The sequence below is a fragment of the Euprymna scolopes genome, chromosome 35, assembly GCF_053919585.1.
Source record: "Euprymna scolopes isolate OS-2025 chromosome 35, ASM5391958v1, whole genome shotgun sequence".
Classification (NCBI taxonomy): domain Eukaryota; kingdom Metazoa; phylum Mollusca; class Cephalopoda; order Sepiida; family Sepiolidae; genus Euprymna; species Euprymna scolopes.
Window position 1 is genome coordinate 41,215,515 of NC_136516.1, and position 17,500 is coordinate 41,233,014.

The 17,500-nt window shown below is 34.6% G+C and overlaps 1 protein-coding gene across 3 annotated transcripts in view; it reads right to left on the reverse strand.

The window, feature by feature from the left end:
* Positions 1-17,500, reverse strand: part of LOC145259615 (FMRFamide receptor-like) — a 906,472-nt gene that overhangs the window by 1,127 nt on the left and 887,845 nt on the right. For all 3 annotated transcript variants that reach the window (XM_080117271.1, XM_080117272.1, XM_080117273.1), the window contains one exon: positions 1-172. This exon is cut by the window's left edge and continues 1,127 nt beyond it. In XM_080117271.1, the coding sequence (XP_079973397.1) occupies positions 1-139 (139 nt within the window). In that variant the 5' untranslated portion in view covers positions 140-172. The remainder of the gene's footprint in view (positions 173-17,500) is intronic.

Here is a 17,500-nt window from a genome sequence, read left to right on the forward strand (position 1 = left end):
CGAAGATGCAGGTTATTGGATAGACGATCAGACCTGTAACATACTGGGCCGTGTGGTAGAATTCTTCATAGCTGCCGTCGCTGAAATTGGTCGCCGCTTCGCTGACGTTGCATAGGATATCCGGAGTTACCGTTTCCATGGTGTTGTCATATTTACTGGAACTTGGTAGTACCTGCAAGACAAAAGGATTTGATAAAATGCGATTATAACTATGGTAAAAGTTCGTATCAAACAACACATTTAACACACAGTGTCACTATAGTTACACGCGACCAAATGCATATGTGTATTATTGCTAGTGAGCGCTCAAGAAACGGATATTATTACTGAAAGTAGTTTTTTATAAATTATTGGAAGTATTTTTACACACGTGCACGGTCTGGTCTTCATTTTTTGATCGTCGGTTTTCCATGTGTGTGACGGTTGATCTGTTATATCTGCGTCGCCTAGTGGCTGTTAGTTGGCTGTTGAACTTAATAGAACAATAGAAGCTTACTGCGGTCTTAAAGGTTTTATTGGAGAGAGAAGTTCATTCAATAGGGGAGACACAAAATAAAAAAGAGGTTGAAATGAATTCCTTTTTAGTTAATGGCACATTTTGGAGAACGAAACTGACAGAAGGAAAGCCAGAGGAAGGCAAAAGATAAGGATATTAGACTAGATGTGCAGGGCAATGGGTGTTAACAGTACTATCGGATTCCGAGAATAAGCAATGGATCGAAGCCTATGGAGAACGCTAAGCATGATTCCATCTACGGAATGAACATGCCATGATAGAGGAAGAATGAGATAGACTGAAAATCATATTGGACGACCGGCCGCAATGAATATATAACATTGAACCCTGATTCTATTTCCGTTTAATGAAACACTCGAAATTTATACTAGTTGACATAAACTCTATCTATCGGCATAGGGTCCCGATATATAAATGATGTCCCAACAAATACAATTGTTTCTTCACGTCGCCCATATTTGTTGTGATTCAAAAAAAAGATATGAAACTGTTATTTTTCCCGGTGATGGTTAAACACTTGTGCATATATTTTCTCAAACATCGGCGATATTCTACAGATTTTCGTTTTACTGATTGATAGAATGTACTATACTGACAACAGTGGAAGATTTTATATTTAACACAATCAATAAAAAGACAATTAAAAGAATCATTTTGGGCATCAGAAAATGGGCACACACTTTTCTGATCCCGATACCGATTCCGATACCTCAAAAGTTCTGATTTTTCCGATTGCCGATTCGGATTTCCGATAAATTGTCCCAACACTACTACATATATATATATATATATATATATATATATATATATATATGTCATGTCAGGTCATGTTATATGCTACTGGTACCATGTAACCCAGTACGACCTGCCTCATGGTCGGGTCACCGGCGACTAAACTAGTTCCCCCACCAGACTTGTTTGGTAAGGAAGGTGGCTAGTCTCCATGGAGGATTATAAACAAAAACTTCCAAAGGTCGAATGAACCCTTTCTCGGGGTCAACAGCTAACTAGCACCGTGTGTGTTTGTGTATATTTATGTGTGTGTTGGGGTGAAGAGGGCTACGGTAAGCCGTCGTGAAGGCAACCGTTCTAGGAGAAGCAAATCTCTGATTAAAAAAAAACAGAAAGCGGGAGGCAAGTACCCGCATTAAACTGGTCTGTAGTTTAACTTGTTCCTGGCTATCTTTCTCTTGCTTGTTGCTGGATCTTAACATTTTGAACCAAGAGAGAGAGACTTAGCTGTTGTACAAAGCTACGACTCTATAACATCATCTGTGTGCAGATAATCCCTCGGGCATTTGTCTATTAAAATGGCCCTGTGGCGAAGTAAGTCATTTTTGGGCTCGTGTCCCAGAGAGTTGCACTCGTCTGACAAGACGTTGCAATCACACACACACACACACACACACACACATACATACACACACACACACACATATATATATATATACATATATGATTTTCTTATGATATATATATATGATTTTCTTTTCGTTGACTGTCATGGCTCTAGTGAGCTGCGACGGCTGTGGAATTTATTATTATATATATATACATACACACACATATATACATACACACACACATATATATATATGTGTGTGTGTGTGCGTGTGTGTTTGTATATATATATAATAAATTCCACAGCCGTCGCAGCTCACAAGAGCCATGACAGTCAACGAAAAGAAAATCATATATATATATATATATATATATATATATATATATATATATGCATATATAGGGTGAGCCCAAAGTAGGTGGACAGTATAGACATTTATTTAGACGTCACGTACATGTACAATTATGCGTTTAAGACAATTATCTACAATTTTCATTAATATAATTGTCTTAGTACATTTTATTTTACGTATACGTGATGCCTAAATAAATGTTTTTTGCTGTCCACCAACTTTCGCTCATCATGTACATACGCACTATATTATTTTATTAGTAATTTTGTGGAAGTACACGTTAATACTGTATTTCTAAACTTTTTTTTGAATTTTAGAGAAAAATTGATTATCTTTTAGATAAGGACTGATTGTTTGTATAACTTGTTTTGATCTGACTAATGTTCTCATCTTGTGTCATTTGTGCAACGTTTCGGTCGGCTTAGCTTTCGATCGTCTTCAAGTATGTTGGTAGCTGTCTTGAAGAAGAAAGGAAAAAAGTTACTAGCCCCGTAGATATTTTCGTATCCTTGGAATTGTTCTACCTTTTATGACGGCAGTTTCGTATGTGAAAAAAGTGTTAAAAAAAACAAAAAAAACTGTACACCTTTAATATTTCGGTGATGAAAGGAAAATAATCCCCTGTCGATCTTTATTAGAATTGTCTCTCCCCGTGTCAATTATTTTTTACACACGAAACCGCAACTATAAAATAGAGACAAATTCCAAGAATAAGAAAATATCTATGGACCCAGTAACTTTTTCTCCCTTTTTCCAACAAAACATGCCTAAAAACAGTCGAAAGCCAAAGCGACCGAAACTTTGCACATATTACACTCAAGATTAGAACAAAAGTCCGACCAATACAATTTATATATAAAAAAGCTATTCTTCATTCATTTTTTGATTTAAAAAATAATTTGCGTGTAATATATATATATATATATATATATATATATATATATATATTGTTGTGGAAGGATTTACCTAATTAGCATACGTGGAGTGTCAACTATATAAATACGGTTGGTACCGTAAAGACGGGAGAGATGACACCAGTGACTCAGAGAGACAAGAGAACGATAATCGACGACCGCCCAGCCGATACCTTCTCCAGGGACGATCTCCCCATGATTATACCAATGGACTATTTATGAATATTGTATATACCTTCTTGCTTCCAAATATATATGTTCTACTTTACTTATGTGTTGTAGTTATTTATTATATGTGTTCAGCCGAGCTTCAACATATATATATATATATATATATAGCCAGTAGAGTTTAGTTTCCTAGAAGTACATCCAATGAAACAACATGTGTCTACCAAAGAGTGCTCAGTGAGTGAACAGAGCAGGTATATTAAATTTATTTATACAAACATTGAGTACTGACCGAGTAATTTGGTAGAGAACGCAGATGTCAAATCTTTTTTACTTCGACCTCTATTATGAACCCTTAACATTTATTGTTTTGGTGTTACAAGAACAGCAGCCTGTTCTTGTGAGTAAATAAGAAATAGGATAGTCAAGGATTCGAATCATAAGTTAAAATAAATACAGAATGTTATTGAAAATAAGGAATGTGGAATTGCCATTGTTTAGCTCACACAAAATAGTTATATATCTGTTTATTGAAAAAGGAATGAAATTAAAATAAGGAATTTAAAAACGGACAATGGAAAGTGTTATTTGTAAAGTGGGTTACGAAAATTTGGTTAGAGGGACGGCTTTGTAAGAAACATGTGAATAACAATGCATGCTTAAACACGGGGGCATGTCATGCCATGTGCCTGAGAGGCACGTGCTAGTCATGCAGTGACGTCATGAATTTAGTTAGATAAGTCAGAATCAGGATCAGCAGTTGGAAGAAGCGAGAGGAGTTAGACAGAAGAAGCTAGAAGACTCAAGGCACCCTCTGGGAAGCGAGAGGATTTAGAGGTAACCATGTAAACAACTTTGAATCCCTGAAATACAGAATCATGTCTGACCGGTCGAAGAAATAAACGTATCATCATGCTGTCATTCTACCAAAACAAAGGTAAAGTGGAATTATATTAATATGAACTGTTTGTTTATAAAAATGTACAACTGTAAAAACGTAAATGTCAAACGCACTCTCGGTCTATCTATCAAGATATTCATAAATCTCCTCTCATTGAATTACATGCTCGGCTCAGCCTGTATTAGCCTGTACCCTGTCTCTTTATATATAAGACCGTCTCTATCTCATAATATGTCTCCTTATATATACAGAACTGTCTCTCGCTTTATATATACGCGACATATCTGCACACAACATGAACCTCTAAGACTCTTACAAACATGAACAACAACAAATTCATACGTCATCCCATCTAAAATAAAACTGATACGTAACATTGAGGTCAAATCAAGTTATTAAGTTAGATTCATCTAACTATATCTAAAATTTCAAGGGTTTATACCCAAAATTGGCAGATGAGTTTGGTAGAGTTCTCAAAGGTCAAATCGTTGAACCTTGACTCCTTAACAGCAAATTTTCTGGCCGAAAACTGATTATAAAGATTTTCCCAAAACCTATTACCCTTTATATCAAATTTCGAGTCTGTAAACTGAAAATTGACAGAGTTATTGTGTAGGGAAATGTACACAGACCGACAGACACGTTCACTTTTATAGATATATACATATATATTTCAAGTCTTGTATAAGAGATAACCATTCTAGATGCTGCGTCATAACGCGATCAAGTTTATTTTAATTAATTCTACAGATATTTTGTAAATATTTTATAATATATAAAAAAAATATATATAATTAGATGTGTTACAAGGTTAATGCATGTAGAACATTCGGCATTGTCAAGGAAAAATTTGAAAATATTCGCTAATTGGCGAAGAGAGAGAGAGAGAGAGAGAGAGAGAGAGAGAGAGAGAGAGAGGTAGAGCAAGCTTATCTATAGGGAATTTTCTTGCGTATGTTTAGCAAAGAATGTTTTAATGACTTATGTTTTACTTAACGTCTCTGGGCACATAAAAACTTCTAAAAAACGTTAATGTATGTGTTTTCTTTTTAATTAAAAAAAAAACACGAAAAATTCATGTAAGAAAAATGACATCAAACTTTATCCCATTTTATTTGTAAGTTGTAAAAAAATGACAAATATTATCAAAATTACTAAAGCAAATATATATATATATATATATATATATATATATATATATATATATATATCATTATTTTTTGTTTTTATGTTTGGAATTCTTGGAAATACGATTTCATAGTTTTTTCATTCATTCTTTTTGCGGAGTGTTATCTTTACCTCCATAGTGGTTCTTGTTTCACCACATTTATTATCTGGCCTTCTTCAGGTGATTAACTTTGACGGCATAGAACTGCTGAGACTAATATTCGCATCCCCAGTAATTACTGCCTTCTATAGTTTTTTTTCTCACTACGTTTTGGCCAACCCATACTCTGGCCTGCTTTGGGTAGAATTGACACCGCTATCTTCAGAAAATGCTCATTTGCAAGCATAGAGATAAACGCCTCTATCAACTACGCCACGAGCCCCCAAGGACGATCAAGGTGAGGTTTAACTTTATGGAAATTATCTGGTTTTCATTTGCAGCTCGTAATGTGTAAGTATGTGTGGCTGTTTTATTTTATTCTATTTATTTATTTATTGCTTCATATTTTTTTTTGTTTCACCACGTTTCGACCAACTGATCCTCTGGATCTGATCCTATTAGGTGACTAACCACGGCACGATAGGAATGCTTAGTCTTGGAAACGTATCCTCAGTAATTACTGCCTTACATAGTTGTGGTCGCGCAACTTTTTTAGGCAACTAATGTTCTGGTCTGCTGGGGTAAGATTGAAACTGCTGCAGCAATGCTCACCTGAACCTTATAGTCTCAACGGCTTTATCCACTGGTAATATATTATTTTATGAATAAACTAGCTGAAGTATACGTTTATGTCAGGTTTCTAAGATTTTCTTAAATTTTAGGGCTAAAATTAAATATGCAGATTATCTATTCAATATTCTTTATATAATTTTTTACTTGCGCAATATAATTACTATACTGATCGATATCAAGAAAATAAATGAAAACAAGTGAAGCATGCGTGAGTGCACAGTGAATGAGTCATAAAAAATGACTAAGTTCAGCATTTGCTCCTCCCCATTTAGTCCCAGAAGTCCACAGGAGACGTCAAATCCTGGGAAAATAAACAAACAGTGCAGTTTTAGGCCTTAACATATGTAAATTTGAGTTCTGCTCCATGCAAAAAAAAAAGAAATGACTAAGTCCATCATTTGTCACTCCCCCCCCCCTATTTAGCCTCCAAAGTTCCCAAGGCCTTAACATATTTAAATTTTAGTTCAGCATCACGCACAACTGCTAAATGGACGTACAAAGAAAAATGGACAACTGTGGTAAAATAGTCCCAAAAATGGAGTGTTTTTATTAGCCCTAAAAGAGCCCCTGGAACACACCTAAATATTGTCGCGAAGTATAAACAAACAAAATTATATAGAAATCCGTTAGTTACTTTTCAGAAAGTTTTATAAAGATCCAAGGCATCCATTTTTTTTTAATGAGCACAAAACTGTTAATTTTAGCCATTTTAACCCGAAAGACACCCCTAGTAGGTGGGGGGGGGGGGCGACCGGACTTTTCCCGGAAAATCCGTTCTGATACTTGTTTGCTCATAGCATGTTCAATGTTTGTGCAAAATTTTAAAAAATTACAAGGCGTAGTTATTGAGAAAAGTACGGACAGACGAATTGACGAATGAACAAGGGTGAATTTACAGGTCCACCCTCCTTTTGTCGGGGTCCAATAAAAATAATTGTCCAGCTGAGATCCAGAACAAGGAACAGCTAAAACTATAGGAACTGAGACGAATTCTCTTACCACCAAGCCATCTAACGAATTAAAACATTTTGGTTTTCAATTTAGTAAAGGGAAAGAACTTGAATGCCTACTAGACACTATCCTAAAGTGTCTAAGCTTTCTCTGTACAAGGATTTGTCAGTTTGTGCGGTTATAAAGCCTTTCAAATGCATGTGATGTTAGCCTCTATAAGGATATTAATGATGATAAAACTTAATTTTCCTCGATTATTTTATCATCCTGAAGAAGTTCCCCGAGAATGGGTACGAAACGTTGATACTTTTTATTGCTCTAGATTTTCTTTTCTCCTCTCCATATATATATATATATATATATATATATATATATATATATATATATATATATATATAATGCCTACTGGAGAGAACTCGAATTTCTACTTGACAGGAAGAAACTAGACACTATCCTCGAACTGTCCTCAAGTATTTAAGGTCTCTTTACACGGCGGGGGGGGGCAGGACAACCTGGTATGATATTACTTCTCCTGGAAGTAAACCCTAACTAAATATTCAAAATCAGATAGTATTTGCAAAAAAAGGCCCTCGTTTTGGCTAACCTACCCTGGCTTTTATGATGAAGGGTACATCTTACCCCAAGTAACAACACGAATTTATATATTCCGCCAAACAAGTGGAATTATTGTCCTGGAACCTAATAAGACCAAGAGACCACAAGAAAGACGCATATACTTGTCAAATGGTTAATTGGGGAGAGGAAAATTATCTTCTCAACTTCTTTACTGACTTCGATTTTTAAAGGAAAACTTTTCATTACAATGAAACACTGACCAAATATTCAAAATCACATGATATTCGAAGCGAAAGATCTCCCTTGTGCGGCTAACCCACACTAGTTTTTACGACAAGTGGTGCACTTTTTCCAAGTGATGTTTCCACTGTGGCGTGACCGCCTCCGGTAGCTGTAGGGCTCCCCACTGGGGGGAGATTAAGACTCCCGAAACACTGAAGAAGGCCGGGCAACCATGCTTGTATTAATTGTTAAGCATTATTGCGTGCCCGGTCAGCGGCGGCCAACCATTGCTGTTGGTGGGAAAGTGACAATTTGATGTCGGTTTGAGAACATAACGAATATGATTTCGTTTCTGGAGCAAGACGAAGTTTCACGGGGGTCAACCCTTCTGTTCGAGGGAACCGAAAGCTGCGAGTGTTCGCAGAATCACTAGTACACACGCATCGGATCGGGAATTCCCCGTGATGATGTATTGATTGGCGATTGGTCTAGGGAACAACCTAACCTAGCCATTACCTAACTATATCAACGCATCCCGAGCCAAAATCAGTCAGTTGAAACTGGGTCTTGAGAGAACCCAACACTAATCGAAGAGTCATCGCCACACCCCTTTCACCGTCTATCGATACCGCAAAACACGGAGAGTAAGATTCAATAGTGTGTTTTGTAAGAAATCAACATTGGACAATTGTATATAAGTTTATATTACATTTTATAAATTTGACTTGAATTAACTCGTAGAATAGAGACATCTGAGTTTGTCTTTCTTTTGTGTGCACAAAAATCTATTCACTTCCAGCGTGATACGGCATAACAACCAAAATTGGAACTGACACTGACCAACCGACCAACGATATCCCGCTGTGAAAGACGATCAAGACGCGTGTGTGAGGGTTAACACCAGTGAGTCGGAAAGGTTTCATTTGGTGACCTGTGACATGGGGCTCGTTCACACCTCAAGTAACAACACTAAGTTCGATAATCCACCAGACCGAATGAATTCTTGTTCTGAAAGACAAGGAGACCAAAAAGAAAATTGTCCTATAACATATCTAAATTGTGAATTGAGGAAAGTTCATATTATTTTCCCAGCTTCTTTACTAACTCAGTATTTACTAGGTATAAAAAGACAATAATGAAATAATCGAATATCTGTGTATGTCCGATAAAGTTCAAGTGTTACTCCCAAGAAAGGGGGCGCTGAATTCCTGATAAATTTGGCTAAAGAAAAATAAAACAAACAAAAAAATGAGTTTGGTGTAGATATAATTTCGTTCTCTGCATAGACCGAAAATAGTTCGATTGTTTAAACTATTTGAACGTATTTTTTTTTTTGCATAAGCACACGAATTTACGTGATATTATTGGACACAGGAAAACTAAAAAAAATGTTTGTATCCGTTTTTGTAGTCAACAAAAAGACAAATAAAATATAAACGAAGATGTCGCAATGAAAACATACATAAACTTATCTGATGTTCCATTGTTTATAAAAGTTATATAAAATAAGATAAGCTTAAGCATATATATATATATATATATATTATATATATATATATATATATATATATATATATATATACTAGCAGAGAGACCCGACGTTGCCCGGGATTGACTGATGATCAACGAATGTTTCACACTTCTATAGTTTTATTGCCATCGGAATCGGGGAAATCGCCCATTTTTCTATCAAATCGATTGATTGCCTGTTCTAGTTGGGGATCCATCGCAGTACAGCAGTGATTTACCCGCAATGCATTTTATCTACGTTACACTGTAGAGAACTTACTGTTGATTTTATAAATTTATGTTTTATATACAATGGCTTGTATTAAAGTTTAAAATGCAAAAGTCAAAGACCATGCTTCAATTGTGCTCTAAACAAAAACATTGATTTTGAACGTGCTCCTGTTATGTCAAAGAGCTCGCTGTTGATTTTATATGACTAGCTTTATGCTTGTGCGGCGATAATGACTTGAATTAAAGTTTTAAATTTAAAAGTCAAGTATTATGGTTCAATTGTACTTTAGACACAAACATCCATTTCATATGCACCTCTGTCATATGAAAGAACCTACTGTTCATTTTATATGTCGACCTTTATGCTTGTGCCGGTCGGAATAGAACTTCTCAAATGCACTTATGATGTAAGGCTGTATAACTTGTTAACTTTTGTTTAAATCGCCTTTATTACTTTCGTAGGTATTTTCGATTATCGATACTTATCGAAGACATTTCGATATAAATCCTATCTAAGAACACTGCCAGGTACATGAAGTGTCTTTGTATGAAATTTCACAAAAATAGACCCGGCCGTTTAGGAGTCCACACACAACGAACTCATACACACGTAGACACACACGTAGACACACACGGACACGGTTTCTTTTATATAGGGTGACCCAAAAAGCGGGAACTTTTTAACAATCCAATAAAACCAAGGATGATGGAAGAAAAATATTGTTTATTTATTTAAACCTTAAAGCATGCTATTTAAGAAACAATGATGGCATTTTCATTAAAAATAATGCATCCTGTAGTTGCGTATTCCTTCACGAATGGTTCTTAGAAATCTGCTGTTAAGATTGCTCATTTTAACTGCTGCAATATCGTGGATTCTCTGTTTTAACTCACATACAGTTATTAGGTCAGCTGTGTAAGCGTTACTCTTGAGATAGCGCCACAAGAAAAAAATCACAAACGGATAAATCTGGCGATTTAGGGAGGGGGGGGGCTACCGAATCTTGAGATCAAATGATGGCGAAACAATTCTCGTAGAACCTTCAATGATTGCCGTGTAGTGTGTGACGTTGCTTCATCCTAGTGTAACCAGTGATCCATGGTTTCTAAAATGACAAAATGTTTACTTGCTCAAGGTCACTATCTCACAGTGTTGCTACTTGTTCATATCTGGCAACACGTATAATAAAAATTCTCGTTTTTTGGAGTCACCCTGTATAATAGTAGAGAAATCTAAATATTATTTTATGAATAGACTTTCTGAATGAATCCCTTTATGCCGGGTGTCTTAACTTAAGTTGAATTTTACCGACAAAAATGATTTCGAATTATTTGGACTGCTGACACAACTTCCTACATTTTTCAAATGTATCTTGACGACTTCAGAAATCTTTCTGTTTAACTCCGGAATCCCTCTATCGAACTCAGAATTTCGATGGGAAAACTTTATTTAATCCACAGGGGAAGAACGCTATCGTTCTGTCAAGCGTGGCCAGAAAGAAGTGCTAAGTAATTCACAAGTGTATGTCGTTCGCACTAAGGAATCTTCAACTTCCAGTAAAATATAACGTAGAGCCGAAACTTACCAAATACTTTATCCACTAAACCATGGCGCCTTGCGGAAGTTATATTAATCGAAACATTGTGAAAATAATACTCAAGGTAAGAACAGTAGTCCGAATGATACTAAAAGTATGATTTTCTGAAACATAATATCAAAACTAAGAGTTAATAAACTCTGTTCATCAAAAAGGAAAGCATGCAAAACTATGGTCATTATGAATATCGCCTAGAAAATAACTGGTGCACTATAGCCAAAAGAAAGAAAAACAATTTTCCAATGGAGATTTGATACCAACAATAGTCAACAGGATCGCCTCCGACTAATAACAACAAGTGGTCCGAGGGAGTTTTAACTTAGCCGCGTTTCTTTATAAAAAAAAAAGTATGCAGAAATAACAGTTTTCACTCCAGTCTGCTGATCAGGCCCGAAACTTCCAACGACGTAAATTTCATTACTGATGACATACCTGCAGGTTGGCAGCAGTAGGTGTAAAGCGATCGATAAACTAGTAGGGTGACCAGACGTTGTCCGGGATTGAATGAGGATCAACATATGTTCCACCATTGCATATTTTATTGTCACCAGAGTTAGCGGAGTTGCCCATTTTTCAATCATGTCGATTGCCTGCTCTAGTCGGGGACCCACGGATGTGCATCAGCAGGAACCTTCACGTACCTTCCAGCAGTCACTTTGTTCGCGATACATTTATGTGTACATTTAACTATATAAAACCTACTATTGATTTAAAAAAAAACTGTTTTGTATAACAGCTTAAATAAAAGTTTAAATTGTAAAAGTCGAATGTCATAATTCAATCGTGTTGTTAAAAGAAACATTCATTTCGAACGCGCCCCTGTCTTATCAAAGAACGAGCTATTTATTTTATACTCCGGATTCTACTGTTTGTGTGGTGATAGAACTTTTCAAATGCATTGTGATGTTAGACTGTATATGGATGTTTACTTTGGTCAAAATCGGACTGGTATCTATTTAATCGGATTTTTCCATAACTGGGCAGGAGCTGCTGAAAACAGCCTATCCTGTCTTGACAGAGTACAAAATAGACTTCGTGGCTTAGTGAGGGATGCCCTTTTCTCTTCCCTGCAACCTCTCTCCCACAGAAGAGACGTTGCAAGCCTATCTTTGTTTTATCGTTATTTCCATGGCAGATGCTCGTCTGAACTCCAATCTCCGGTTCCCCCCCCGCCAATCTTTTACAAAAAACACCCGTCTAGCTGAATCCACTGTCAAAAACTTTCCCCACTCTTTATCTATGCCTAAATCAAAACGTAGATTCCATGAACAAAGCTTCTTTCTTAGAACTGCACGCCTGTGAAACTCTGTTCCGTCTGCCTACTTCCCTTCTGACTACAACTTGGATGTCTTCAAGTCCAACGTAAACAAATTCCTGATGAACCACCCCCTTAAGCAGACACTTTAAATATCCACACTAACGTACTGTACTTACAATAACCCTTATCCATGAGTGGCTCCTGGTTGATAAGTGGTGACCACCTTGTAAAAAAAACAAAAACAAAAAAAAACGATTATTAAGTTATAACAGAAAAACAAAACCTATCAAACAATACTCCCAGATAAGTACATTTTTGAGATTCGATAAAAAATGGTTATATCCATAAGGAACGACCCCACATATACATAGAACACACGCCTAGGTACATAAGTAAAGACACACATACGGACAACGTATCTTTTATACATAAGAGAGATCATCACCCGCATGTTCTTCAGATGAATTGGCAAAAGTTAGATATATAGCATCAATAATTCATACATACTTTTGTAGTTTTACGGGCAAGCACGCAAGCAAGCACGCAAGCGTTATCTTTCTATATGAAGTTATCTTGCTCAGTTTTTTACAAGGAATATTTTAAAGACGTGCGATATTATATAAATATTCTGGACACATGAAAACTAAAAAAATGTTTATGTATGCGATGTTTGTCGAGAAAGCAAACAACAAAATATAAAGGAAGATGCTGCAATAAAAATACAACTTAAGCTATCAGATATTTACTTCTTAAGGAAAGTTGTAAAAAAATAAAACATGATAATAGTATTAACAATATCGAAACAAATATATATATATATATATGCATATATATATATATATATATATATATATATATATATATATACACGTCATAAATTATCTCTACTATTATATAAAAAGTACTTTGTATTGGATGGGGAGTTCCTCCCTCATAGGTTTCAAAACAGCTTAGCCTATAGTAATTGTCTGTATTTTTGTAGATGAGGTGTTTTCATTTATTGAGATTGTCGGACTGACTTCCTCATCTTGGTTATTATAGTCACAACGTTTCGGCCGTTTTGCCCTCCGGCCTTCATCAGGTGTTCGAGACTCTTAACAAACGGTTTCCCAGTTCGATACAAAACACCTGATGAAGGCCGGAGGGCAAAACGGCCGAAACGTTGTGACTATAACAACCAAGATGAGGAAGTCAGTCCGACAATCTCAATAAGCTTAGCCTATCTTTTGCAAATTTCACACAAATGGAAATTTATATATCTGGCAGTGTTCTTAGATATGTTTTCGACAGAAATTCATCTGATGAGTATCAGAAACGAAAAGAAAAAATCGATCTTAAAAGTAGTCTTTCTTCCTTTACGCATTTGTATTGGATGCATGTTATTTTCTTGTATAATTCTAGTTTATGTTCGCCATTGTGGTAACTAATATCTCGTAAAGTTGTTTTAATTGTATGTGGAAAGAAAATTTAAAAAAAAATGGTTGAATCAATTTTTAATTAACGTTCCAAAATACCATTTACAAAAATATTGAAATACATTAAACTTTTTTAAAATTTCCAACGAAAACTTTGTGTTTTTAAATATTTTAACGATTAAATATTCAATTGTATTAGATCCTTATCTCCGACCAATCAGTGAAGCAGTCAGTTGTTTATAAGATAGTTATATTAATCATCTGACTTTTTGGTGCGCATTCTGCAATTCAAGGCTTAAAATTATATAAACTATAGAATTATCGAGCGATTTGTGAGATAGAGTCATTGAACGTTACAACGGAAGACAAGGTTACCGAAATAAGAGCAACGAAATTAATCTAGCATTAATAACATTAAGAAATACCATGATAAGTTATAAAGTTCGCGACGGGGACAAAAGTTAATGAGTATATTTTAAGGAGGATTCCTAGAAATATGGAAAACAAAAACTTCATTACTCGTTTTGAAATGAAAACTGATCTTGGGGTTACTTTGCAAAAACGAGCGTTGATTTATTAATTGTTAATTTTTTATAGTTTCTTATAAGATAATTGGTTTTATATAACTATTACAAGTAATTCTATTTATGCATAATTTCTACATCCTGCACAATAGCGTAGATTTTAAAATGCAAACCGTCTAGTACACGGAATATATATGTATATATATATATATATATATATATATATATATATATATTAATGGAAACAAACGGATGTAGTGTTTGCCTGATATACGCAATGTCAAACTAATATAAATAACAGTATTTATATATAGAAAATGTAATCCCAACCGAATTAAAGTTCAACCTACAGTTTTAATTTTATTTCTCTAATATATATATATAGTGTCTGTAGGTATTTAATTATTTTAGTAAAAAAATAATTATGACAGCCCCTTTAAGAAATTCGTTTCTTATCGTTGAGCACTTTCAGTTCAATTAAAGTCGGTCAATTTAGCTCTTATGCCTAGATTATCGTATAACGTTTAGATCACTGTCTGGCTGACGTAAATGAACATTTAAAATTAAAATGTTTAAATTCAACGCTATGTCACGTGGTTAATGGTAGCCGAATGGATTAGGTCTTCGCTTATCGAGCCAGAGATGTCTCGTGTTGCCGAGTTCGAATCGTTCGACTGTTATTAATCGTGACACCCTGCACTGAAGATTCCCGAAAGGATGAAACACTAGTGTCTTTAGGTATTTAATTATTATAGTAAAAAAATAATTATATATGTATAATACTTTTGGAATTTAAAATTTGTGATTTGAAACGGTTTAATTTCAAATATAAAAATTTTATTGTATGCAAGACAAAAAATACAGTATAGTAAAATATATTTCCTTAATCCATGAGTTTTCGATGTTTATACATCTCCTCGAAGAAAAAACATTAGCAAATATTGTAAAAGATTTGCAAATAATTTGCTAAAGGTAATGAACATAGAAAATTAAATTAAATGTTTTTACAGTTTTTAAATTATTTTAGCAACATAGAATAAGGGAAATTGGATATTGATGCAGCAAAAAATTATATGGAACTTCAAATCGAAAGTGTATGCTAAATCTTGTAATGGAAGTTCTTGGTATTCGGCAGGTAAAAAGATCCAACACGTATTGTAATAACTCCAAGGAAGCTGGTAACAATCCAATATATACATATATCCACAGTTTTTCTTTAGTTTGATTCGATATACGGCAAATCTTTGATTATATCAATCCGGTAAAAAAATTTTCCGTGTATCAGTTTCAAAATTCATTTCAAGTTTTCAATTAATTTGTGAATAAAAGCTAAAAGATAAAATACAGGCAAATTAAATAAAATTAAAATAAATGAAAATAAAAATAATTAATTAAAAGAATTGCTTATCAAACCAAAGCAAAATAGTCTTCAAAAATCAGATGCAGTTTTTGTTACACACACACACACACAAACACACGCACACGCATATATATATATATATATATATATATGTGTGTGCGTGTGTATATATATAGACGTAGAATTAATAAAACATGTTTAAAACACTTTAAGAAGAGTTAAAAACATTTAATTTTAAAAAAAGGAAGCACAAATCAAGCGGAGTTTTGAAAGAAACACTTTTCTTCTGATCAGAGGGTAGGAATTAGCAACATGGAGAATCGGATTTTGCTTGCAAAGTATTTAATGAAACCACAAGTAAGCCATAGATCTTACTTGATAAAAGTTTAAAAAATAGTATAGCAGAGGGAATGGGGGGGGGAAAGAAAAAAGATTTCACGTGAATGGATGATCGGTAAAATATCCAATGACGGTAAAATCCAAGAAAAGTTGGTTAGTTAAAGTTCGGTATCCAGCAGTAAAATTCCAAAGGAAACGTGTTACAGGAACATATTTCGATATCATCCAAAAGGCAGAATTCCGTGAAATAATTCACAAAATTATATATATATATATATATATACATATATATATATATATATATATATATATATATATATATATATAAGTGATATTGTCGGAGTGTGTCCGAAAAGTCTCTACAAAACTGCCCTCTCAATTGTTTGTCTACAGAGTTGACATTTGATATATAGTGTATTTATACCTGTAGCACACTTTTGATTAGGTGTTTAGCCGGCACAAATTGAAAACAAAACAGTTCAGAGTAAGTCGAACAATACGTTACGTTTGCTGTTTGTTTTGCGCCTGCTCAAAATTCAACATTCGTAGCGCATAGTCGGTTATTAGTAACTTTCCGTATACATCTTTCGTTACAATGCTTGTATAAGAGATAACTATCAACTAATCCTGCAGCGGTAAACATTCTGGTTTCGATTCTAGCGTATAGTGCCCATGTCATATTTAAAAAAAAATGTTCTATTCATTGGATAATTATGAATAGAACATTGACTTTATAATAAGAATTAATAAACCTGCATGAATTAAAATAATATATTTATACGTATTTACGACAGGGCAACGCCGTGCTGCCTGCTATGTATATATCTGGGTCCAATCACTTGAAATTTTAGATGTAGGCGACTTGGACATAAATCACACTTTCTAATTTGATTGTACCTATTTACAATGCCTCCCCACGGGACAGAGTTAGACACCAGGGTCGTTTTTTAACGTGGAGAAAAGGTACAAAAATAAACAATTGTCTCAGTCGAGAAGGACAACTTCCACGGAAAGAGAACAAGAAATGGAAGTGCAGCATCAGAAGGACAGATTCTAAACTTTGATCTTGGCCAAAAGGTCAAAATTGGGGTTAAATTAAAAAAAAATGACCTCTGCAGTCTCTACCAAATTACTCAGCCAATTTTTGGTCTAAACATTTGAAATTTTACATAAAGTGTATTCAGACATAAGGCAAGCTTTTTACTAGGTCTTTTGTCGTAATTTTTGCTGCAAAGAGGTCAAAGTTAAAAGAGTTGCCATTTGCAGACTCTACCAAACTCCTCCGCTAACTTGAAATTTTAGATGTAGGTTACCTGGACACGAGTCAGACTTTTTAATATATATACATATAAATATGCACATAAAGTTATGAACAGTACTTAGGGTCCGAGCAAAGCTGGGTTGAACTGCTAGTATATATATA